A 27,822-nucleotide genomic window follows, 5' to 3' on the forward strand; every position below is an offset into this window, starting at 1 on the left:
CTTTAGTTAGTGACAATATAATAATAACCACTAATCAGCATACTTTAAACCTTTCACATAAACATTTGCTAATATATTATACATACTTATTATATAAAAATTGGTCAAAAACAAAAATGGATGCATGTGATAGCTTCAAAAATATAGTAACAAGAGCAGAGCAATAATTTAGAGTGATAAAGAAAGATAAGTGCTCTGAAGATTGTGTATAACTGAATAGCCATTTCGTATGAGGACATTTAAAGTGAATGTAAAACCGAGCTAAGAAGGATGTATCCAGAACAGAGCAACTCGAAGTAGTACGAGTTTTAGTGGCGAAATTCCACTATTCCTTTTCTCCTGCCAGAAATGTGTTGCACAGATGTCAGGAATCATAATTCTCTTATTACTCTGATTCATTTCATAAAGATCAGAGCTTAACTTCTTCTCTTTTCTAAATTTTTTGATTAAAAAGTGGCGCTGTTAATGCTACTGTACTCTGTTGCCATCACTCGTGTCCATTTTTTAGTAATCCTCGCATCATTTGAGTTCGATTTTCAGCAAAAGGGTCATATGTATAGTAAAAGATCAGTCAGTTACTAATATTTATTTAATATTGCCAATTATCTCTTTTTCCTGTACGAAATGTATGTTTGCCAGATGAGATAAATTCATAAAGAAAATGAGGGACAAAGTGCAATACATAAAATTGTTTTCAACCAAAGAAAAATAAGAAAAAAATTAATGAATTGTATTTTAGTGTGAATCAGCTCTTGTTGAAATTCAGTCTTGTCAAACTATAATAATCTCTTCAAAGTTCCCTATAATGCTCTGATAAGCATTCTTAAATGTATTTTAAGAACTATTAACAATTATCTATAGTGTAATATTCGTATTAATCAAAATTTTTTGAATAAATTATATATATAGTTTGCTACGTTATCAGTATTAGTTGATAAGATACCACGCATGAACCCAATAGAAAATGAATGCATTGTTTTTCTAGTACTACAGAAGTTCATTCCATATATTTTGCTTATATAAGGAAAAATTTAATGCTCAATTCAATAATTTCCACATGAAAGTTATTTTTTTATAAGACGTTTATTGAAACTTCGTTTGTACACATTTTTGTAAAAAAATTTTATATGTTTTAAATCTGAAAATAAATAACCGAATTAATAAAAGTTCATCAGGTGCTCAAGTTCTTAACACATCTTGGCAACTTCAATGCTATCAGAGTAATCGACGGTCTTTGTTTCGAGTTCTCCCAGAATTCTCCTCTTGGATTCGGTCACCATCTTCCTGGCGTGCATGTCTTGTTTTGGCAAGCAATGGAAGTCGACTTGGCGTGGTTCAGTCATGGCGGGTTGGGCACTGTTTACACATACTGGGACTGGTTTGGTGGAAAAGCAGAGATTGTTACCTTGTGAAGTAACTATGTTCCTCTTAGTGGTTGGTTCTAAAATTCAAAAGAACAATTTTAAGTTAAATATCGATCTTGTTCATATTCTAATTCAAAAATTTTCCCAAAAGAGGAACAAAACTTTAATTTTTAAATGGGTTTAGAAAATTAAAATTGATTGCTATTTTTTAATTTAATAATTGTTTAATGTTATAAAAAACCTTTAAATGGAACAATGCATGAAGTCTTCGACTTCTCATTTCTCGAATGTAACTGAGAAAAAAACATGAATTAACGGACATCATATGCTGACCCTTTGGAGCAGATGGGACACCGATGTCTCTTTTACATATATCTTTTCTCAAGCACTGTTTCTCTTAGATTTAAATAACTGCAAATTTGATAAATCATTGCTTGGAAGTGAGGCATGTTTGGAAGATTTTACCTTTAGCGCAGACCCCGTAATTTAAAATATACAGTATAAAGATTCGGTAAAAGACACCATTGTTTCAGGTTGTATTTCATAACCGTAAATTAAGATGCTAAATATAATATTTCGCACTTACTTTGACCAAAATTATTACAAAATAGTGAAAAAGTATGAAATATTTTTCGTCAAAGATTAGATTCGTTTATCAACAACAGCCTTGCTAACTCAATCTTATGTTTAAAGAATATGAACTTGGTTAATATTTGAGATGAAATATTTGACCAGTCTACCATGGATACTAATTCATAAATATGCCTGCATTTTTTTAAAATTTATTTATGTTCCTTTATTTGCATAAAAGTAGTTATTAAGGATTGTTTTACATTTCGGATCACTTCTTAAAGTATTAAAATATTGCTGTTAAGTAATGCTTCTTACCGTATCCTTCCCTGCTGTCCTCTTCAGAATCACCGTGTCCTCTGGCCCAGTGGACTTGAATCTCTTCATTGTCACACAATCGGGGTACTTTGGTTGATTTTTCTCCACATCGGCCTACAATGGATGATATTGAAAGACCTTTTCCGTCCAAATACAAGCATCTGTCTGGACCTCTGTATTCCCTGGCGATTTCACCATTGTATTCACTGCAGAGTCCGCATAGCTCTCCCTTGTATCTGGGATTAACCTATGAGACAAAAAACAAATTTAAAGTCATTGGGTCTCTATGACGATTTAGACAAAATCGTATTCTTGCTACTGTATTTCAACACTGAAGAAAGTGCTTAATTACAGTATTGAAGCAGACAATTCACATCATTTTTGCTATTTTTACGTTACTTTAACCTAGGTTTTCAGTAATTATTTTTTTTCGTACTTACTTGTACTTTGACGTATTGTCCGTCGAACAAAACTTTAACACCAGCTTTCACAGCATGGATCTGAATGTAACTGCTGCCTTCGGTTGTCAGGAACACTTGAGCTGAAATCAAGGCGGATTCATTCAACATTACGTGTTGCAGGGTGCTGAGGGCTTGCTGTTTAGAGTTGAATTTCACTGGATAGGAAGATTCAGATCCTGGATACAAAATGATTTTATCCTCCCCAAGGTGAACTTGGACTTCCTATAAATTCAAAAAATGATTTTTAGTCGCAGAAGTAAAAAAAAAAACATTAACTTAACTTAGCATTGCTTTTATTCATAAATGACTTACGGGAACTTCAGAGCGACTGCGTTGGACTATAACAGCAAACTTCTTGTATTCAGTGCAGTGGGTTGTCAGGACGTAGGGGCAGTCATGCTTGGCCATTTCGTAAACTTTCATGTCATATGTCTTAACATAATTGCCAGTCATTGAGCAAGAAGCTAAAATGAAAAGTTTCAGGAATGACTTAAAATAAATGTTTCTATCAAACAAGATAAATCTGAAAAAAATAGCTCATTTGTAGGAATTTTTCGAGATACTAATATGTAACACAGCTTTTTACAAATAATTATCTGCCAATAAAAAAATATTCATACTATCAAGCACTTCTTTCATTTAACATTTTATATTTAAAATTTTATATTTAACATTTTATATTCAACATTTTATATTTAACATTTTATATTTAACATTTTATATTTAACATTTTATATTTAACATTTTATATTTAAAATTTTATATTTAACATTTTATATTTAAAATTTTATATTTAACATTTTATATTCAAAACTCGAACTATAAATATTTTTGTAACCGTTCTGATTATCCGTAGTCTGAAAATTTGTATTTATGAAATTTAATCAAACAGGAGCATAAGATCAGAATTATTTCCGCTTGTTTTTTGGCAGCCCTTCTTAAAGAAACTTATATTTCGAGGGTGGGTAATCGTTTTTGCCGAGAAGTTTATCACACTTTTTCTTACGAAGTGATAGGTTTGGAGTTCTGTTCTTGACGTTACTATAAGCACCTGTAAAACCTTCCTACTAATAGCTTGGAAGTACTCAGTCGTTGGATCTACTTTTTTAATTGGCATACTAATAGTTTGGAGCATAAAAAGTTTATCTAAAATCATTTTTTCAGTTGATGCAGACAGTAAGAACCTTATTTCTTGTCAGAAATACTGCTCTGTGATCTATAAAAAAAACGTCAGTTTGTTTGCTGCTTCTATTTAAGTAAATAACATTTTCGAGAACTCTAAAGCCTTAGAATAAATTTAAAGAAAAAGGGAATTAAGTTATTATAAAAGCTGAAACTGTTTTGCATGTTTTTGTTTTTCTTGAATCGTCTTTTAAATTCAATCAAGAATTGCGGAGTGTCTTACATTGTTAACGCTTAATTTTCAACTCAGTATTTAGTCATAAAATAACGAACCATGCTAATAGCTCTTGCTAAAAGTGAACTGAAGATCACACTCTTTCTAAAATTAATGATAGATTATTTTTAGATTAAGGCTTATGATACCAGCCTGTATGCCATAAAAAAAAATAAACTCAAAAGTTTTTTTTTTCTGTTACTCAACATTGCCATAGCACTAGAAGTCAATATATGATTGTTCGTATATTACATACCAGGATATGTATTGTTGCTGTAAGCATGAGCATAAGTCTCATAGACACTTTCAATGCTGGAGAGAGGCTTCAATATTCCAGCAGGAACCATTGTGTAGTTGACTATCTCAGAGGGTTTATCCATATGAATATCGATGGCAGGTTCGTCAGTCATTTTATCAATATATGTTGCTTCGACACGCAGTGAACTTGTGTCTCTGGTTGGGCTGAAAGGTTTTTTAGCTACTCCAATGTGTGAAAAGTAAGAATTCTTCATAGACAGGTCAACGAGCTTTCCGAGTTCGAATACATAGTAGGGAACATCCTGAAATTTTAAAATTTGTATCGGTTAAAATAATCTTTCTACAAATTAAATCAAAATTAATAAATAAATGGAATTGGTTCTTGCATAACAAACGTCATTTCTCTAACATTAATAAAGCGGAAAATTTTAATTTATAGTAACAGAAAACTTGAAGTCATGGCTGGAGACAGAGGGATCTCCCTCAAACCAAAAAGACAATTAGAGTGGCACTAAAACGTAACAAGACAACAAAAAAATCTAGTAAATCATATCCTGATTAAAAAAAATAGGAAAAAATATTCCAAGAGAGTATAAAATTTTCGAAGTTCAATAATAATAATAATTGTTGATTGTTAATTATTTTATGTAATAATGAATTTTTTACTTTAATCATACAGTAAAACAATCATACAATTTAATCTGAAACAGCATATCTGGTAACACATTTTTTCTGGATTATATATGCACTCTTTTTATGATAGTTTTATTTATGGTTTTGCCATAACTGTGGTTCGTATTCAGAGAAGCAACCTCTAATACCCTTTTTCAAAGCTTGGGTTATCGCCTAGCATCTTCCAGGAGTTTCATAATTAATTAAAATATATTGTAACTGCTTCCTAATTTTAAAGATTTGTTTTCTTATTGGGGCATCCCGAATTATTAGCAGGGACGACTTTGATTTGTATTAAAATTGCATAAATGATATCAAATATGAAATAACAAGAAATAAATTTATTTCCATTCTGTCTAAACTCATTAGTTATCCCTCAATATATAGAACTATAAAAAAGAACATCTACCTTTGTCCAGACAGTGTGCATTCTCAGGTGGTTGTAAATAGATTTTTCTCTGATGGCCTTGATGCATGCTGGAGAATGGGCGGCTCCTCCGCGAGTATCTCTTTTACATTCTGCACTGGTATCTGGTTCAAAAGTCACTCGTTCCTCCAAAGGCAGCACTTCACCCAAAGGTGTGTAATGGAACACAGACTGCCAAAATAGTTTTACATTTTTAACATAAAATTCCATTATTGTAACAAAACCTTACAATATATTTGTTTTTTATGTCACACATTTATTAAGGTTTGATAAAGGTGTAAAAAAGGAATCGTTTCAGTTATACTAAATTTCTTATAGAAGGACACATTAATTATGTTTACGTATAACGGTAAGAAACAATAATTTTGCATACATTACACTTATTGATCAAACTTAAGTTCCGCTTTATAAGAAAGAAATTTTTAAAAGCGTAAAACTATGTGTGATAACTGAAGTGGTAACGAAGTGAATGTTGAAATATTATGCTTAGTTTTCAGAACGATGGTTTATATAAAATACATTCTCAGTAACTATGAAACATTTTTTTCACCGCAGATTACAAATTTTTCATCTTCCGAATTTCAACTTTAACTGTCATGTCAATAAATGTCACTGAACATGGAAGGATATTAAAAAAGTAGTATTTATTTTAATTTTATCGGTATTTAATGAAATACCAATGCATTTCAAAATGAATATCGCTCAAATAAATGAATTTAGCAGTATAAGAATACGCACCTTGGAAGCGATAGCTGGGTTCAAGAATGGAGTTGTTTTGCAGAAAGCCACGGCTCCAATCGCCATTCCCTTCTGCTCGTATTTCTGTTCGTACTTAAATTCATTTGGCATGTTAATGAAACCAGTGGCGTAATCAGCAGTTACCTGCATGAAGAACAAAAGAGTTTAAATTTTCTAATTTTGTTTTGTCTTAAGTTTTTACATCACAGGAAGCAAAGTGTGTGTACTTACAACAATTGGTGTCATTTGTAAGGGTGAGGTTGATGAGATATTCATGTGCAGCAAGTGCAAATATCCCCCGAATGTGTGGTAGTATTCCAACTTGAATTCTGACTCTTTGATTGAAGTTGATGATGATCTGTGATGTACTTTGAACTCAACATTGTCCTGGATGTGGCTCAAAGTCTTTATTTTTTCGTGCATCTTCCTTCCTTCAGCTGCATAAGCTGTTGTGTCCTTCTCGGTGAGTTTATCATCGAATTTCAAACCTTGACTCCAATTAGCTTCAGATTGTTTTTTGCTTGAGTACTTGTAATTCCTCCAATAGTTAAGTTCATATTCAACCTATAAAAAATTAGGTACTTATGATTTAAGATTGTGTAAAGTAAAATTTTTGTAGAAGTTTGGCTTGTTCAAATCAAAACAGTACATAAAGAAAAAAATTGAGCAATATACTCCTAGTCTTGCATTGCCCTAAAGTATAAGCAAAATTAAAAAGAGTTTATTTATAAAAATACAATCTGGAATTCTGTTCTGCAAAATAAAAACATATTTTAGTAATATAATAATATTAATCAACCAGCATTGTAAGAAATTGCTGTTATTTCATAATGTACTTTTAAAGTTTTCGAAAATTGAATTCTATACAAATTTAGCATTAAAAAAATAATCCAATATTTGAAAATTTTGATTCGGACCTCCCAAAATAACTTATCAATTTTGAAGTACAAAATTCAGGGGGAATGCAGAACAGGTGCAGACTAACCTTTATTACAGACAGTAAATATCTTTACAGTTAGATTTTTTCATGAATCATTAAATTATCCTAATCTGTTTCATTTGTGGGTACAAAAGTAATATTATAGGCTTATGTTTTCAAGGAAAGATCCCGATAAATTTGTAATTAATTATGAGAAGCTATCATAGGTACAATTCCAAATGGCTTAGTTTTTTAAAACAATTAAATAGTCTTACCTCATCGCTACTGTGTTCGCCAATAGTTTCGGGTACTCTTTGGATTTCAACAGATCTTCGTCTCCATCCAGAATTCATGTAAAGCCTGTGAACGTACAGAGCAGCTTCTTGCCAATTTTGTGGAAGGGGATCGTATGAAAATGGAAGATCTTCAGTTTTGATTTCTCCAGTGAATTTTGGCAGTCCAAAGTAGCTGAATGCAACGGGATACTGAAAATAAAATAAAATGAATCATAAGGCCAGGACAGAGAGTAATTTCAGTAATTAATTCATTATGATATTTTATTACAGCTCTACCGTTTGGATATAAACGCTAATAAAAATTTACCTTAAATTGGGTGGGTCGTGTCTTGATGGTTCTCCTCTCTTCAGTTGGTAGAGGTGTCAAGTATTCCTTTCCGGAGTATGTTCCGGCCTCAGATCTGTGTGAGACAATTGTCTTGGGGAGTTTGGGTACTTTGTATGAAAAGCTGAGTTTACCACTCCTTTCGACGTTGATGGCGGCTAAAAATGGGTAAGAGGCAGCTGTCTTCTGTTCGTAGTAAACTCCAACCCTCTTGCAGTCACCCAAGTTCAAAATCTCATTGACGAAAATGTGTGAGTGGTATACACTAAAATAATAAAAGCGTGTTCAAATAATTTAATACAAAAAGAAAGATCCAAAGTTTATGTTACGGTTCAATAATTTAACATTTAAAATCACATCCATCATTTTTTTCCTCTTATTCAATGAAAGATTTAAATTTTCAATTCGAATTATAGCAAGGTAACAGATATTACAAAGTAACTATAAAAATAATCTTATACAATTATAAAAGTTTTTTTTCTAATTTTTTATGTTAAAAAACTTTTTTTGAGTTAATTTTTAAAAAGACTTATATTAAAAGTATTATTTAATATCAAATTTTCTTTTCGATCAACCTTCATTTCTTAACTTGTCTCAAAAATGAAAACTTATAAGTCATTAAAAATTTTTGACCAAATGTTTTTCATTGCTTCAAAAACACTAATCAAGAACTGGATGATTAGGTTACATGTAATTGTACAATGATTAATAGAGATGTTTTTTAGGCGTTATCAAAAATAAGTTCCTAACTGTTAAATTTTATAAAGCATTTCTAAAATAGGTTTCTTGCACTTTTTTCCAATATAATTTACCCCTAATGTAACTTACTTTTTAACTACACTGCTTAATTTGGAGGTAGTTGAACCGTAATATATATCGAATTTGCAAACAAATTATTATACTTCCTGAACTTAAAATACATGATATCATACTTCGATGTTAAAACAAATACGAATTTCCTTGAAACTAAGAAATAAGTTTTTTGAAAATAATACTTTTAATCTAGTTATTATATTACTTAATTTTCATTTTTCTTACTGTCACAAGTTCTTGCCAATACTCTCTATATAAAACATAATTTCTGAATCAAATTCTTTTGTAAATAGTGCTAATAACAAAGTTCTAATATGCCTTATTATTTCAACAATTGATATCACGGTACTTTTTAGATGTTATTCTGGTTATATTACTGTAATTCACTGTTTGTCATTGTTGAAATTAATATTTTTAAAAAACGTTTGAGGACCTTGAGGTAACTCACCTTGGTTGGACATCGATTTTGTAATCCAAAATTTTCTCAGTTGGATAAGTCAACTTGAATTTGAGAGATAAGAGAAGTGGGCTCTTCATTTCGAACTGAGTAGGGAAAGGAACGGCCTTGAAGATGCTCTTACTGTGGAATGATGTTGGAATGTAGAGTTTGACAAAATGTCCGCTGACTTCTGATCCTTGATCCTTGACGTAGTATGTGAACAAGTCCAGGACTAATCACCAAATAAACAAAAAAAAATTAGTTCATATATATTGATGAAAGTAAATACTCAACACTAACGAAAGCTTCTTAAACATTAATAGCATTGTATGCTGGTTTTTTTGTTCAACAGCTTTGAGTTTTTTCCCTTATATTTTAGAAAAAATGTTGGGATTCTGTATAAGCAAGAGATGCTTGATTCAAATATCAAAATCTGAATAGTTCATCGCGTACCGTTTTAGTAAGAAAATATCGCCAAACTTCTAATGAATTTTCAAGTATTTCGTTTCCTAATGCCTTTGACTATTAAAACTGCGGAAAGGTGAATAAGTTTTTTGTGTATAAATTTGAAATTTTAGAGAAAAAAAATTAGGCTTAGTAAATTAAACATAATTACAGATTCGGTTTTTCTCTACCAAAAAATACGTAAAAATCACATATTTTCACCTAAAGGAAAATTTTCATATTTTACATTGATATTGAAGTTAGAAAACTTAAACATTGAATGGCAATAAAGCCAATCTTTTCTTGAAATGTGGCAATTTACAAACAAATAAGTCATAAAATATTTACCTATTTCAATGTAAACGTTGCATTTATGTGTCATAAAATATTAAAATGGTACACAATTATATCATGCGCTATAATATAATTATAATGTAACATCAATTTTTGGAACTGAAAATATTATTCTGCTGATTTTTGCTTCACTTCTTACACCTTTTTTTAAAAATTTAAAAGTGATTGTGATAATTATGTAAAAGAAAAACAATACCTCCTGCAATCGTACAAAACATATTTTTTGAGAATTATCCTTTCAGCAAACCTGGGAAATTATCACCAATAAATTAAATTTTTATGATGCATTTATGAAGAAAACGGTCACGTATTCTTTTGTGCCACGACCTTCTCGATGATTATCGAGATTGTATTTCATTAGAATTCCGCAAATATAAATGTTCTGTAGAAGAGTATACGGACGTTCCTGATTTATATAAAACCGCTAAGCATATGTTGTTTCGTTAAAAAAATTCCTTCATTTAAAAAATACGATTATTTAAAATGATTTATTTAGTTCTTCAAAATTATTATTATTATAGTTGTCTAATGTGAAGTAAAGTTTATCGATCCTAAATCTGCTGTTACTTACACATCTTGTAAAGATCTTGTGTGGTGAAATCATTAGCGTCCAAGTAGTAATAGGAAGTGGAGTAGAAAATCTTATGGAAGAAAATGGCTTTCCAAGGTTCAGGGTCACGTGATACAAGGGTCACCTGAAAAAAAGGAAGCAAAGCAGTTTTATAAAAGTTTAGATCGAAATAATTATATATTTATGAAATATGATTGAATTACAAAATTATTTCTCTGAATATAGTAAACCATATATAACTCAATGAAATCTCTCAGGCAGTGTAGTTGTTATAAGACTAAGTATAAGTTCTGGAGGCCAAAATGTGAATTACGATGGTATGAAATCGCTTGATGTTGCGGATCAATGCGAAGTGCATCTAAGTTAATCGCTCAAGAAGAGCAAGTAAAAAATTAATCCATTAATTTATTCTTCAATTTATGAAGTGGAAGAAAAGATTTCTCTCATAATTTTATCTCCAATATAATAGTTTTTCCCTAATAGATAACAGCACAATTTCTTCAACATCATGACACTTGAAACATATTTTCAATGTTTATGACATCTTTCAGAAACGTGGCGCTTCATAATATTTGAAAACTACTTAGTGTTTGAAAAATATAGTCATTTCTGTGGATCAGAGAACAAATAAAAGCTTGCATTTTTTAACATATTTTTAAAAATTGAAATGTTACAAAAATTATACTGATACCGTTAATAATATCTTTTAATAGAATCACTCTTTTGTTATCTGTAACAATTGTTCAGTATTTGAAAATAAGTCTTTTCTAATCACCTAAATATTATTTTTTGATCCCAAATAACCATCATTCATTTTCGAACTCCATTTTTTGACAGGGTAACTATATTATGGGTAACCCTTATGGCGTAGTTATTTTATTTCTTATATAATTTATGCTAATGGAGTAGGATCATAAAATGAGAAATCTTGCTTACGTCTTTGAAGATAGTCTTTTCAGATGCCTTTGAAATGTCAGCTGGTGTTGTCAAACTGACACGCTTAAGGATTTCGTCGTAGATTTGACGGAAAGTTATTCCTTGAACATTACCTGCGACCTAAAACAAAAAATTAAGAAAAAAAGGAAATCTTGAGATTAAACAACGTTTTATTAAGTACAAGATGAAGAGATCATAATAAAATAACAATTTCCATTAAGGCTTTAGCTTTGAATTAGTAATAATGTATGGAAATTAAATATATTTGTTTTTATGTATTCACACCATGCTTTACTAAGTATCATTTGCAGCCATGGCAATTAAAAATTAAACGATTATTAAAGCAAAACTCGGAATTTTGAAATGTATCCATGTTTTTAATGTCCTAATGAAAATGAGGTAAAAAAGAGAATAGAAGTGTATCTATAAAAGGATGGAGGAAAGCTGTAATTTATTTTTCCACCAATAATGATTTTATCTCTTCGAAAACGATAAATTTACGAAAACATGCTGAAAAGAATTTATTTTCAAAATTATTTAAGTGAAATATAAGTTGTTAGGATTCACATCCTAAATTTTTTAGCCATTTTTTCATGATATTTAATTTTCGTCATCCATGGATATCTTTATTTTTTGTGTTATATCATGAACTTTCTTTTTTGTTTCGAATATTTCGGAGCTAAAGTCATTTGAATGAATATTCAAAGAACAATATTCATAGTGGGCTACTACTAACTGTGAGCTAGAATTAATAATTCTGCTATTTTTGGCAATAAAATATTATTCCAAATTAGAAACAATAGTCAAAATATTTCTATTTAGTAGCATATATTTGATTATCTATAAATTTTTAAAAATATAACTTTAGAACTTTCGAAAAATTTAATGCATTGATGCGTTATTCGAAATATTAAAAAAAAAATTATTTTCTTACCTGGCAAGCATAGTCCTTAAGATTGCCTACGTTATATCCAACAGAACTGTAGAAAATATTTGGAATAAAAGATTCGTTGCTTGGAATGTACTCGAAACGCTTCTCAATTCCATAACCAGTCAACTCTGTCAATGAGGAAAATAGAAAGGAATTAGTACCCAAAACTGAAAGTACCATATGGTGAATCAAAAATTATCACTTTTTAAGAAGTAATTATTGTTCAACAGGCTTAAATTAATAGCATTGAATGCGCATAAAAGTATATGCATATAACCAAATTTAACTTGTTTACTAAAAACTATTAAAGTAACATGAATTAGATTAAAAGTTTAAAATTTGGAACTATACTGACATTTATAAATTGTAACACATAATAATTTTATCATAAAAGCATTCTCACCGTCAAACACGTCCAAAAGAATGTTTTTGGCATTGAATATTCCACCATCATGCCTCTTCAGTTGAGGATAAACCTTTCTGAGGCGTTGAGAACTGATATAAAAGAGAAATTAGTTTTAAGAACTTTTTTTTAAATTTTTTGTTTCGTGGTCTTTAAATTTAGTGTTCTAAAATACTTACAGACTCTGGTAGCATGGTAGAGAACTGTTTCCGAAAGATTCGAAAGTAGAAGTAACGTAGCTGGCTACTTCCTCACTTGGTTCTCTCCAGCTTAGTGCAGCAATCTGTTCCAAAAGAGCCAAAGTTGGCTGAGATTTCACTAAAACACTGAAGGCGGAATTTCTGACTTTAGGAGGTAATGTCACATTGAAGAACACTGGAACTAAGATGTCTTGAACCTGCCAAACAATTACATATTTCAGTTATTTGAATATAGTATTGTATTGGTGGGTGGTAAAAAAAAACCGAAATTGAGCATTCTCTTGAAGACTTTATAAACATTTAGTACATCCAGGTATGAATTTTTACAATTAACAGAATATTGTTACGTCTAAATATCAAGATCGGTAGGTGGATCATAAATTAGTTTCCAATTGTTTTCATATAATCCAACTCTCCATGTAACGTAAGTGTTAGTTTCACTCAAAAAGTTCTCTAGGAAAACGAGTTTGTCCCATAATAGTATCGTAATTTGAATTCAATTCAACCAGATTATGGATTTGAAAATCTGGACACACATATGCGATGTTATAGATCGAGTTTTTAGTACTAGAGATTATAGATTGTAGCAATTTATTTACATAACACAACTAACCTAATTTATTATCAGTTTATACTTCTTGAATTAAATTATGCTTTGCAAAGCTTATATGGTCTACTTAGTTTAATTAGAAGCTGTACTATGATTAAAATATGAATTGGAATGAAATCTCTAGTACTGCAACTTAAAAAATGTAATCTAGGTTAATTAAAACATATTTAAAAAGGCCGATTTCGTCCGAAAATTAAATCGACAATTTTCTTTCTACATTAATTTTGTCAAAGATGCTTTTAGCCTACTTCCAACTGTAATCAAATTCGACTTAGTTTGATAGTATCAAACCACGCAAAACTCAGTTCAGTTATCCAACTCCAAATAAATTAAGCTTCCCTAAAGCTAATCATATCCCAATTTAAGTCTCCGATTTAAATAAGTAATTCTTACTTGTCTTGGAGATCTACCAGCAAGGTTGTGGAGGGCGAAGATGGTAGATGTCTTGATGTAGTCGACGTAACTGACGGTGAGTCCAGGGAAGATACTCCTGTCTTTAGGGTTAGAGTGGACGTACTTTCTCAGAGTGGGCAACACTTCAGGCAGTCCTGTTAGGGACAGAGTTTCGATGTAAATTACCCTCTTGGCCTTGTTTTGAGTTTTGAGAAGAGAATCAGTTACCCTCTGAAAAGGAGATTTTACTTATTAATTATTTACTAAAATATAAAAGAATATTCGCCTTAAAATTACATTATTACATTTAACTTAATTAATGTCTACCAGAAAAGTGATATTACTCTTTTACGAAAATATCGGACCAAACATATGGTAAAATTATTTTTAATTTCAGAGTGAATCTCATTTAAATTAGTTAATGTCTACTAGATAAGACATTTTTTTCCTAATTTCTTTACTAGAATGTCATTAATAAATAAATAAGTAATAAATAAAAATTCACTGATGAATTGCAATACGAAAACTTAAGTTTAAAATCTTATCTTGCTCTTGGTACGAAATGTTTATTTTATATTCAAAGAAGATTTTAATTATTCATCAAAAAATTATGGATTCAAAGGTAAGGAAAATTTTTTAACCTAAAATTTCATCTTGTTTGACTTAGTAACTGTCAAATAGAGAGAAATAATAGACCAAATCGAAATAGACCCCAAGTTTTCGTCCAAATGAGATCTTTGAGATTTTGTCAATAAAATGTAATGATTCTCTGAGTTTTAGTCAAAAGAAGGAAAAAAAAGTGAGGCATTTAAATTTTGTTTACAAAATATTATGTATTTATGAGTTTTAGCCAATGATATTTGAGGTTTCTATGAGTTTTACTAAAAAAGTGTGATTCTTTTTCTTACTTCGATGAAATGGGTGGCAGCTTTCTCTGGACATTCCAGATACATGCGGAACTTGTCGCTTCCTTCTTTCAATGGTTCCGATTGGGATTGCCACATGTTCCTCAAGCTGTAACTCTGTTGACTAGATTGAAGGTTTTGTTCATCTTGCTCTGGAAGGGGGTATGCGCACATTCTGCGAATGACTCGAGCCACTGCCATGTGAGCAGCGGAGTAGAACAAAGTGTATCCAGTTGTCTCTGGGATTTTAGCATTGAGGAGTCTCTGCAAAAAGGAAATCATTTCATTAGAATATTCATTTTTAGATAAATTTATCTCTCTAAACATATTAGTTTGAATTAAGGGGTGTAGTCCTTTTTTAGAAAAATAGTAAACCTGCCCATTTTTATATTCTTCGAAATGTCTGTACTAACTTTTTAAGGGATTGAATAGGCAATGTTTCATTCATATAATTAGTTATTTACAATTTTTAGCTCACTTTGATCACATTTTGATTAAACGGTTTGAAGTAAAGAAGAAAAAACCTTTCATTGATCTCTGTTTTCTTACAGATGGTCTTTTGTTGTTGTATTCGTTTTTAAATAAAAATTGGGGCATATTAAACTTCATTTATGTATTTTTCCATTATCTAAACTTAAAACAGATGCATAAAGTAACTAAACATAAAACTAAAGACAAAATTAAAAAATATATTTCATTATTTTAATACAATTTAAATTTACATTCTAAAGCAATTAAACAATATTTGAATGTATTGAGAGAAAAATTTAAGCATTTAAAATTTGAAAAGTGAAAAAAAAATGTATTTGATGTATTTGTAAAAATATATATTTGATGTATTAAATCAAAATCTCATTTAAAATATATTCAAACAACATTTAACAAGCGCAATATGCACAATTAATTAAAATGAACATTGGCTTTCAAAATATTAAAAAAAAATTTCAGCGAGTGGATTTAATAAAACTTAGCAAAGAATTTGGAAGTTTTTCAAGAAAAATATCTTTATTTTTTTTCCCTTTTAAAAAGTATTACTCACTGAGAGGTCGGTGATTGTCTTTTTAGTGGGATGGTGAATGTTTTGTGGCAGAGCTTCCAAGACTGATTTAGATTCCCAAAATGAGATTCCTCTCAAATCGGCGTTGATGTTTTCTTTGATGTGTGTCACAATAAAGGTAACGGAATCGTCAGTTCCAACAGTTGGCAAGATATCCAACCAGAGTTGCCTGTAACATTGTCAATCAGTTAGACTTATATACTCGGCAATCTATTTAAGAAATTGAGTTAAAAGTAGCATAAGCTTTAAGGAAAAACACTGAGACATTATGCAAGTTGGCCTTAAAATGAATAAAACGAAGGCTTTGAAAACCTTAATGACTCTGTGGTTTGAACCAAAAATCAACATAATTTTCCGTATTAAAAAAAAAATTTCACGTGTAGGAATAAAACTCTCCTTTTTGATAGTTTAACAATTTCATTATTTTCAACAATCATTTTATTTCCGAACCATGTAATTTCTTAACTGTCAAATGATTGACGAAACTACTTTCTTACTCACATGTCATTTTGAAATACAGTCAAAAGTCTTCATTTATTAACTTATGTTTAAAACGGTTTCCACTATATAATGCGACGGTGTGTGAGTTAAAATCGCACTCCCGTTAGTCAGATTTACCGAATTTAATTCCTGAAAATTCTCATTTTCTATCTCTATATTGTATTTATTTATCGAATGTGCTTTATGATTGAAATTCGTCTCTTGAAACAAGTGATGAGAACAATTCTGTCAATTTGACGAAATACTCACTCGCAGCAGTTTCCGTAAAATTGTTTTGTCAGTAACAAACAAATTTTCGAGATTTATTTTACAGTGTCTAACTGGAGTCATGTTGAAACAGGAGAACGTAAAAAAAATCTACTTTTTTATTTAAATAGAAGCACTAAAAATTAGTTCAATAATTTCGGAACTTAAACTAAAATATATTTTTATCATTTTCTTTTTTTTTCTTTTCCTAAGTAATGTACAGCCTTAAGAAACTATTTCTTTACCTGATAATTTTTTCTTGTTCGGTTGCTGCTTCCAGTTGGTGATAACTCTTAATGAAATCTTTGAGTGCTCTGAAATCGCCAATCTTGAATCTCTGCATTATTTTTTGAATGGTAACTACATTTCTTCCAACTTCTTTTGATTTTTCACTCTGGTTTTCATCAGCTAAGATGACGTCAGCAGTTTCACTCAGTAGTCTCTTGGCATCGTTAACTTTTTCTAACGTGTCTGGGTACTGGCAGAAATCTTCCCAAGCTGTAAGAATAAGTTTTAGAAAATTATAAATAAGTTTTTCGTGAGTGAAGAGGAGACTCACATACTAATAAGCTTATCGAAAACCTTTTAAAGTATTATAATTAAGCTTAAAATTATTTTTATAAAACTTAAATTAACCGTTCAAGATAAAAAGCTGGATAACTGGTTGAAAAGATTTTTATCCTTCTTCGAAGGCTGTTTGCCATATGAAACAATGCTTTTTCTTGAATAATAACCTATTGTTATAACTGTTAGGTTCTGCCTAGCTCTTTTTGTTGATTATAAAAATAGTCTAATCGAAATCGAATTTTTGAATTTTTTGAAAAATTCCTCCAACATAGTTTTATTTGGATTCATTCAAATATGAAAAATCTCGCTAAAACTGTAACTTTAAAAAATTAATAATAATTTTTTACATGCTTAAAAATTACTTGCTTTAAAGTCTCAACAATTCTTTAAATTACATAGTATATATAGCTTAATATTAAAATTTTGCTTAGAGTTTAAAGTATTAAAGCAGAGAAAGTTTTATTTTCCTTGGCGAAGAAGTTTTGAAGAATACTCTTAATTAACGAGAGCAAAACATACATTTTTTTAAATTTTAATGAAATGAGTTGTTCATATTCACCTGATTCTTGAACTTCTTGTGTAAGATCATCGAGGTCTGTTTTAACTAACTGGTTTCGATTATAATCAAATGTTTTATCATCATTTGCGATCTCATACTTGAGAGTAGACCTGTAACGAATAAAAAAATACTTTAATAAAAGATACTTAAGAATTACATGCAATAAAGTAAATGGTGTAAAAATAAGGAAAAAATATAGAAGAATTCAAGGAAAGAAAAAAGTGTTACAGGATATTGTAAAAAAATTAGTAAACGAGAGGAAAACAATTGCTGCATTGATATTAAGTTTAAATAATGTACTGTAAAAAATTGCTGCAATTTACAACAGCATCTTTTGATTTAATTTTGTTTGTTTGTTTTTTGTCATGTGCGCTAGGTAAACAATTGGAACGATTAACGGCCAACTGAAATCGTTTTCTGCCATTTTCAGTTGGTTTTAAAATATTCGACGTGATTTGATTTTTGCTTTTTACATAATATTTGATACATTTTAATTATGGTAGCAGAGTGGGTCGAAAATTTATTGAATTCTGTTGAAGTTGATAAAATTCCCTACTTTTCCTACTTTGAATAATGCAAAACTAAGTGAAAAACAATCCAGAAACAACTTTTAAAATCCTTCTTTGGAATGCTCTTCAATTCTGGCTATAATATTTTCTAAATGACTTCTACATTGATGAACCTTGTTCCTTTAGAGAATATGTTTGGTTTTAGATATTCTGAAGATGAATAGTTCATTACATTCTTCGAACAAGTTTCTTGCAGACTATTTGTTTCCGAAACTGAAAAACTCGTCAATGGAAATTAAAGTTTAAGAATGTCGAAGTCATTAAGAAAGTCCGATTTGAAGAGCTTTCCAAAACAGAACTTTAAAATTTGTTTCTGAAACTTTGACAGTCAACTATAGAAGTGCATTATATACTGTAAGAAATTCCGTATCAAATACGGTAAGATACTCAGGGTGGCGGTACTTTTTACCACAAAATCAATTTTAACCGGAATATGTTACGGAACGAAAAATCTGCTATACTGTCATTTTTACATTAATAATTACCGAAAAATCACCGAATCACTCTAAATAAATCAACATTATTGTAAAGTTTACGGTATAATATTTTAAGGAAAAAATCAATTTTACATTAAATGGGAATTTATGGATGATGCATCCAAAGTACTGGTACTTTATACCGTAATTTGATCAAAAAATTTTACAGTGTATTTTTACAGGTGATGGTTCTTTCGAAACAAATTCAAATGAGTTTTTTTATTGCTATAATATTTTCATGAGTTCTTAGATCAGCCCTGGAAATTACTAATCGCACCTTCTACATATTTACTGACATGTATGAGTCTTAAGGACGAAAAGGATCAAGAATATCTTGATTACTTTTATCTAAGATTATAAGAATCAAATTTTGAACTTCAGGTTGAGATTTTTTTGAAAACTTTCCGAAATGCAACATTACAAAACACTTTTAAAAAATTTTCATGCATTTTAAAACAAATATTTCCAAAATGTGACCTTAACCCCCTTTAAATTACGAATGAAATCAACTTACTCGACTGTTACTTCTAAGCCTTGGTCGTAAACATCGGCAAGGTGGGTTTCCTTGGTGTAAACAGTGTCGAAAATGAGGATTTTTGGGACTCCAGCTCTGTCGGAAAGTTTCAAGTTATGATGTTGTGTGAAAGACCTCTTGATCAGACCGTGATGCTATAATGAAAATATAACCATAAAACTTAATAATAAAAATCAATCTTCTTTGCAAATAAATATTGAACTATTATTATAAATAGACATTAAGAAATAGAATAGAAAGCAGTTTACCAAAATAGTTTCCAAATGACGTGTTTTAATAATTAAGAATAATGCTATCTAGGCTGTACTAATTTAAGTTATTTAAAAGACAATTGAATTTTGCTTTAACTTTAGTCAAAGAAAATAAAGTCCTATTTAAAAGTAAACTTTATATTTTTGATTTTAGCCTTACTTTTAAAGATTACAAATGTGCACTGATTCAGTGCATAGGTTTAGTAGAGCCTAATGTATGAATAGCAGCGATTATCTATGATTCAACGCTTTCGCCATTAAAAGGTTAGGAGATAAATTAAATTCAATTAGTCAATTTCCCATGAAGTATAAAGGTTAATTAATTGTAAAATTTTTGCCCTGGTGGAAGAAAGAATGCTTTTATTTTCATTTTTTTGCTTTAAAATAGACTGCACAAATTTTTTTTTTTTTTTTAATTTTTATAAAAATTAATTTGTTTCGTCTCACTACTTACAGGTTCCTGTCCAGTGGGGCATCCAGACCCAAATCTGTTTTCGATGTGTTCCTTATTGCAGACTTCTGGGCATCCCTGTTTCTCGAAGTTGTGGTGGTATTTGTATGCAATGTAAGGAATTCCTTCAAAGTTGTCGAATCGACTGATGTTGTAGACGTTCTGGGACTTCGGCCAGTCTATGAAAGGACTTACGGTTATGGCATAGTGAGACTTGTACTTGCCTGCAGGAGAGTCCTATAAAAAGTAACGCGATTGTATATTTTTTTAATCATCTTAATTAAAATTATAAATATTGATTTGTCACAATCATCAAAATAAAAATTCAGTACAAAAGTTAAGTTATATTGTAACAGAAAATTAGAAACATATTCAACTGAAATTATCTTAGTTGCAACTAAATTATATAAATAAGATAAATAGGTATAGTGTAAATAAAAATTAAAATCTTTTATAATTCTGACAAATTTTTTAGCTTAAAATAGTAAACAATTGGATAATTGCACTATTGAAGCTTATGAAATACGTTGAACCATAATATTATTCAAATATGTCTTGATCTGAATGCATTGCCAAGTTAAACCATAACCATCACAGAAATCAATACTTATTGAACATAAATTCGTGATAGAACATTGAACATTGGGCTGAAGCAACATTTTGATCCTTCCACTAATTCTCAGTGTAGTTGCGAGGTTTAAATGTTTAATTATGAATAATCCATATAATTAAAAAAATTAAATCATTTATCTACATCGTTGGAAGAATTCAGTTATGTAGATTGAAAAATTTATTAGTTCTTGTTTAGATGAAAAAGCAGAAGCCTAATCTCATCGACGCATCAAAAAAGAAGCAAACATTGAAAGTGAACGATCTTACTATACTGATTATAAATCTGTTTATTTTTGAAATAATTTTGATAAAAAATATTAAAATAAATTGCTTGTTACATATAATTTCTGAGAAATATTTACTACTCCTTAAAATTGCATCAAATATTATTATTACTTAATATTAATATTAAATCAATGAATTTGCTTTTATAGACTGATTGACTTTTAATCCAGAACGTCTTTTAATTTAAACACAGTTAAAAGACTATGTGACATTAAAGACTATAAGACAATACTGTGAGACTGTATGACACTTGGACACTACTGCGAGACTATATGACACTAAAGTATTCTATCTCGATGGTAATGTAGATTTTTAATTAATTTTCTTAAGAAATGTCATGAAAGTAACTCTTCACATACGGATCAAGGCGAAGTATAAAAATTCTTAATTTATTTATGAGTACATTTATTCTGATATGATATTTACGTTAAATGAGTTAATTAACTTTCAGAAGAAAAGTGCTTACCCTTGTAAGGTTGTATGTGATTGGCCAATCTTTCATGTCATCGCTTCCGGTGTACTTCTCGTCTATGTAAACTTGAAGATTTCGCCAAACAGTTCTTCTGATCTTTTGTGCAAGCAAAGATTCTGTTGTATTCTGACTGTATTCGACAATCTATAAGTTTAAAAAAAGCCATAAGTAATAAAAAAAGCAACTAATAAAATACTCATCCTTTTTATAAAACTCATTAATGTATGTACTTTTCGTTGTTTCAAAACAAATAAAAAATTCTTAATAATTATCTTATAAGTTATAATTTATGACAAACCAAAACTGGTAACTAAATAGCCTAGAATATTTCCATCTTAAATTGCCACGGCATTAATGCAGACCTTCTGAATTCTGACACAAACTTAGAGAGTACATATTTTTTTTTCCTCATTTTTTTCCCCTCACGGAAGAAAATTTTGGGGAAATTTTTTTCAGGTATCATGTATGACAGCTTTTTTCATATTTTTTAAATTATTTTTCTGAGTGAGCGAGATTTTAGCAATTGTTTTCAATGCAATTTATACAATTTTAATAATTGTTTTAATCTCAAGTAAGAATTTTTGACAAATAACTTACATTTTTAACATTTAAATTTTAAAACAAAAATTAATAAATTCATGTGTATTTAAATTATATGCTTATAAAAAAGCATGCTTTTCATAAATTTATTAAATTAAATATTGTGAAAACACAAGTAAGAAAATAATAAGCTCATTTTGTTTCTCTAAATTATTTTTACTACTCTAAGTGACAAAAATCAATAAATAAGTAGATTTAAAAGTGCAATTTTTTGCACTTAAATTATAAACTGGTATAGATTGAATAAGACTCGCAACGAGCATACTTTTATTTAGTGAAAATAAAAAATCAATAATATTTTAAAAGCAAAATATAGTTTTTTAGTTTTATAGCGAGGGGAAGATGACATATCAACGCCTTTGTGTATGCCTATGACGCTAATTAGTTACGAAAATTTACTATTATTTTTCATGTATGGTTTAGTCTTCTCCGCTATAACCGAATAAATTCGCATATGAATTAACGTAGTTTAGCCCTTGCAAAAAAATTTTATAATAATTTGTATTATAATTTGTATCTGTAGATTATAATTTGTATTTGATTAAAGATTGTTATGTAAGCAAGCTAATTACCGTAGTTTAGATTTTTAAAAAATTTTAAAATTTCCAGTCTTATATTTTATATTTCTTTTATGATTCGTATCGTTATGTAAGCTGATCACCAACGTTAAGCTTCTGAAAAAAAAATTCAGGTGCATAAATATTAAGATTTTTATCTTTCCGATGGAAAAATATTTGTCTTACCTTTCCGTTCTGGTATTTGGCATAAGTTGGAACTTGCAACTCCTCTTTCAAAGAACCCTGTTCATCGTATTTAAGAAGCTGACTTTTGCTTGACACTCCAGGCAAAGAACCACTAGCTTCTACATGATCGAACTGCGAAAGTAACCTCAGTATTAAAATATAAATTGTATAAGATACAACATTTAGCACAAAAAATTTTCATTAACGGGGGATATGCTTTAATAAAAAATAAAAGACATTTAAAAAAAATAACGGAAATTATCTTTTCGCTTTCAAATTATTACAAGGACATGGGATTGTTTTGTCAATGTATGTAATTCAAGAAAAGTTTATACTACTACTAAAAAATATTTTCTTATACCTAATTTGATTTTGGATATGGACGATTTTCTTCTACATATTTAAATCTGAGTTGTTTTAAGATATTATTGCAAAATTTATAAAGTTACCTTAATTTAGAAAAATTACCTTGCAAATCTGGATTTTAAGTATTTATTGCAGAAATTTCAGCTAGCTGGAAAAAATGTTTATTCATAATAATATTAAAGAATTTGTGTACTCATGGGAATTCAAGCATCTTGAATCACAAAAATTTAATTTATTGAATACACTATTTTAATTTAAAAAAATTTTTTCTAAGGCTTAATTATTTAATTGCAATAAGTTTCGAAAATGAAAGCATTAGATTCGAAAAAAGCAAAAGAGATTATTTCATTACAATCATTTCAATTATATTTAAATAAGGTGAGTGCATAGTTTTTTTTAAAACTTTATTTATCTTTGTATCATTTTTTAATATATAATACTATCTACACTTCTTGAATAATTCGAAAAGCTTGCTGGAAAAAATATATTGGACTTGGCACTCTCTTAGAATTTTTAAGAAACTTTCGTACTTTTCCTTGCTTAGAAAGTATCCTAATACCCTAAATCGATATCTCATAACAAATATAAAAAAGTAAGACATCTAAATACTAATATCTTAATTTTTTGAGCAACCTTTCACCTCCCGCTGTGAGCATCTGTAAAATTTTGAAAGCATATAAATGCTGCATTTTTTAAGTTGGTTGAACTATTATTTCTGACATATCTTTACCGATTCTCATCAAACTTAAACTGCATACTTAAAATTATATTATTCATAGAGCGCTGGATAGTTTTGTTTTATTGTATAGTTTTTTTCATTGTATAGTGTTTTCTATAATAAGTAAAGGAATAAATAAATGTAATAAGTAATTTCAAAGGAATTTTGAATTATTTTTAATGGGTTATTTTTTAAAAATGGCTGTATCAAAAAAAAAAAGGTTAGAGGGTCTCTTTCAACGAGACACGTTCGCAAGATATGTTATAACTAGTAGTATATAATGCCTAGTTTTTAAATAGCAATTTGAAATCTAAAAATTAGTTCCTGATATTTCTATCAATTTCAAACTAAAAATTGTCGCTTAACACGTTCATCTACGATTCCCAACTTTTATAATTTATTTTTCGTTTAATTTACACAAAAAGTAAAAATCAAAACATCTTACTCTGAGGACAAGTTCGTTTTCTGTCTTGGCGAAAATTATGACTTCTCCAAAAATGACTGCTTTAGAAACTTGGGAGCTGAGACCTGGAACACCAGCTGTCATGTTGATAATCAATTCATAGGTGTGAGCCAGTCCGGGATGGAACTCTGTGGAACACCAGTATTTATAAGTCAGATAATTTACTTAAAACTGGGAGTAAAACAGTATTTTATGTTTAGAAGTTTTTTTTAAGATAAAGTTTAGAAATACCGAGTATATATATAGTAGTGAAGATGTCTTTTACACATAATTCATATTTTTCATACCAAATGAAAAATAATTGCATGTTATACTTTCTAATGGTGATCTTATTTGACTTAAACTTTAAAATGGATGATAAATTTGGAAAATACAATTTATTACTTTTATGTAAGAGTAGAGTAATATGTATAACAAAACAGCAAGCAAAATGGCATAAACTGCAGCAGATAAATTATAAATAATTTAAATTTTTATCCAATGCCAAAAGATATTACGTTTTCCATATTTTTTATTAAAAATTCCGTGGGTGCATTTGTTTTTAAAAAAAAATTATTTTCATACTAAACTACTATTGTAAATCTAATAACTAAAAGAATGAATTAAATCAGTTTTTATTACTTCTTTAAACTTGTGATAAAATCCAAATCCAAAAAAGTAATTTTGAAATATTTAATTCATCTGCTTTTAGCGAGTGAAAATAAGAACAAAATTAACTTAATTTTTTTTTTACAAATTAAGCAAATCATTGATTTGGTGCTAATAATTTAAATATATTGAAAAGAGCTTAAATTAGACTTACGTGGGTATCTCAGTTTATGTTCGGCTGAGTGGTGGGCATCTGAAAAGTAAATAGTTTCAGTAAATTTGTAAAATTTCAATGAATTAAATTTTTTTACATTCACAACCAAGTTATAGTTGAATAATCTTTAGCTATAATCTTTTCAAATTAACTCTTTAACCAATAAAAGCACCGTGGCTTTTTATTTCATCATTACTTTAATTTATTTCCATGAAAGCTTCATTAAAACTTGACTATTAATTATTTGGGCTTAAAATATAATTTGGTTATTGACCTAAATCTTTTCTAACTAATTCACAAATTCAAAAAACTACCAAGGTACAAAAATCCGCATTTGGTTTATCATTGCTGAGATGTATCTATTCTGAGCCTTTCTTAAAACACGTGATTATTAATTATTTGTACTTTATATAATATAAAGAGTATGAAAGTGCAAGGAAAAAAGAAAGTCTGGAAAAATATCGCACTATATGGTAATGCCATTTCTGGTTAATAAAACCAAAATATACGGTATTTTAACTATTCATTTATTAATTTTTCCATTCATATGGAAATGGTTTACCGAAAATTCTAATTTTCAAAATTATAGATCTTGTTACCACATATTTAGCAAAAACTACTAAACTGAAAAGTAAATTTAATCATATAATGGATTTTCTGCCATGAACTAAGGTGTCCTGATAAAATTGGCAAATCTTATGTCATTTACCAAATTTTATCACACATTATAAAATCATATTTTATTGCAAATTTTACAAAACTTATTTTCAAAGCTCTTCAGTAAAAATTACACCTTTTTTTTAGTGTTCCTATAGTGTCAGAATCACTGTAAATTTTATCAATTATTCTGGTAGTTTTGGTCATACTTTTTTTTTCTCGAGGTGCATAAAAAATTTTTAAAAAGCGAATTAAGGAAGGATAAAGAGTATTTATTTGTAATAACTAAAGATAATTCCCAACCCCTTTATTATTACAAAAATTCCAAAGAATAATGAACATAATTTTTAAAAACCGTCGTTAATTAAAACATTTCTTATATAATTAGCGTCTCTTCAGATGTATGAGAATTCTATATCCATTATAAAACATTCACATTTTTAAGTTATTATAGAGCTCTTTCACTTACTGTAGTACTATTGCAATAAAAGATGCATTAGGTATTTGAATTCTATCAAAAAATATAAATATAAATAAACATTTAATATTCATTATTTTCAACATTCTAAATTCTATAACTACTTACAATAAGTTAATTATAATTAACCAGTGTCGTTATGTTGAAAAAAATAATCCTTAATACACATATTAAGAAGATAGAACTTTTAATAAATAAGTTTACTGAGGCAAAAATTAATTGTCATTATAGTTTACTGTTTGTTAATTTTAAAGTATAAGTAAATATCATAGTCGCACATACTGAACCAATTTCACACTAAGCTAAATTTCAAGCAAAAATATTATTTCCATATAAAAAAAAAATTATTTTAAGATTTGACTGGTTTAAAAACAACTCTAATGGTATTTTAAGACACCAAATACGTATTTAAATTTTAACTAATGCTTCGAGTTATACAATCTCTAAAATACAAATATTGAGAATTACTTACAAGCCACTCCAAGTAAAAGGAACGCTATAGCTGCAAGGAACCTCATGTTTGGAATAAACCGAAGTCAACTCGAACGTTTGAGGGTTGGAGCATGCTTTTATACTGCTCTGTAGAGATTTGTGCAATACCATTGAAACAGAAATACCAAGAGCTGAGTTTTCAGAAATTTTAAAAAATCAGTCGATTAGATAACGCCACACAGACGTAAGATATACCTTTGCTTACACTAAGCGTTAGTAAATCGCTTCCACCATGTCTGTATATTTTGCTTGAACCAGCATTATTTTTGATCTCTCAATGATATTCTGGATAGACGATATCACTGGGCGATATGATTGCTATCGGAAAATTAATTTTATTAGTAAACTTTACATTTACAAATGCTATTTTATTTGAAGAAAATTTTTACTGTATTTTGGATTTTATTTTATGCCAGATGAGCTTTAAAAAAATATTTCTACTTCATTTTTGTAGAGAATATGTTCAATAAGGGTTTCGAAATTTTACTAAATGTTGAATGATTCCAAATGTTGAATATAAAAGTACCTATCATAGCATCAAATACTTATTTTTTGAAATCCTCAGTGAGAAAACTGATTTTTACACTATGTGCGATTTTATTTTTATTTTATGTCGGATAAACTTTTAAAAATATTTTTGCTTTATTTTTTGTAGAAAATATGCTTAACAATAGCTTCTAAATTGTAATAAATGTTGAATGATTCCTATTCTCATAAAGTACTCAAAATGGAATCAGCTATTTATTTTTCGAACCCCTCAGTTAGATTATTGATTCCTACTGTGTGCTAAATTTTATTGTCTTAAAAGTCGGATGAACTTTTAGAAAAAATTTACATTGTATTTGCAGAGAATAAGTTTAATAATAGCTTAAATATTGTAATAAATAATTAATGATTCCGGTTCTCATAGAAATACCTATCTTAGCATCAAATACTTACTTTTTTGAAACCTACAATGAGAATACTGATTTTTTCTGTAAGTTAGATTTTAATTTACGTCGTATGAATTTTTAAAAAAAAAAATTTTCTCTTTATTTTTCTAGAAAGTATGTTTAATAATAGCTTCTAAGTTTTAATAAATGTTGAATGATTCCGATTCTCATGAAAATACCAAAAATAGTATCAAATACTTATTTTTTGAACCCTTCAGTTAGATTATTGATTCCAACTGTATATTAG

The 27,822-nt window shown here is 29.0% G+C and overlaps 1 protein-coding gene across 1 annotated transcript; it reads right to left on the bottom strand.

Annotated features, from left to right (window-relative positions):
* Nucleotides 1-1,107: 1,107 nt before the first annotated feature.
* On the bottom strand, nt 1,108-26,690 carry LOC107450065 (vitellogenin-6). Its single transcript, XM_016065771.4, has 28 exons — nt 26,624-26,690; nt 25,017-25,055; nt 24,197-24,342; nt 22,668-22,799; nt 21,319-21,468; nt 19,959-20,192; nt 19,233-19,387; nt 17,674-17,783; nt 16,793-17,045; nt 15,783-15,969; nt 14,747-15,007; nt 13,839-14,069; nt 12,815-13,032; nt 12,636-12,727; nt 12,236-12,360; nt 11,302-11,421; nt 10,366-10,489; nt 9,006-9,228; nt 7,727-8,009; nt 7,399-7,608; nt 6,436-6,768; nt 6,205-6,348; nt 5,449-5,637; nt 4,366-4,669; nt 3,026-3,177; nt 2,693-2,935; nt 2,253-2,499; nt 1,108-1,441 (listed from the first exon to the last, which is right to left on the bottom strand). The coding sequence occupies exons 1-28, from the start codon at nt 26,667-26,669 to the stop codon at nt 1,188-1,190; spliced, it is 5,205 nt and encodes a 1,734-aa protein (XP_015921257.2). The 5' UTR covers nt 26,670-26,690; the 3' UTR covers nt 1,108-1,187.
* Between the last annotated feature and the right edge of the window lie 1,132 nt (nt 26,691-27,822).

The sequence above is a fragment of the Parasteatoda tepidariorum genome, chromosome 1 (assembly GCF_982258835.1).
Source record: "Parasteatoda tepidariorum strain Cologne lab strain chromosome 1, Ptep-v5.0, whole genome shotgun sequence".
NCBI classification, from domain to species: Eukaryota; Metazoa; Arthropoda; class Arachnida; order Araneae; family Theridiidae; genus Parasteatoda; species Parasteatoda tepidariorum.

Coding starts and splice junctions, on each gene's coding strand:
- LOC107450065 (XM_016065771.4), bottom strand. CDS start 26,669: ATGAGGTTCCTTGCAGCTATAGCGTTCCTTTTACTTGGAGTGGCTT. Junction 17,046..17,673: donor ACAAGAAGTTCAAGAATCAG/GTGAATATGAAC, acceptor TTATTCTTACAG/CTTGGGAAGATTTCTGCCAG. Junction 4,670..5,448: donor TGCACACTGTCTGGACAAAG/GTAGATGTTCTT, acceptor TTAAAATTTCAG/GATGTTCCCTACTATGTATT.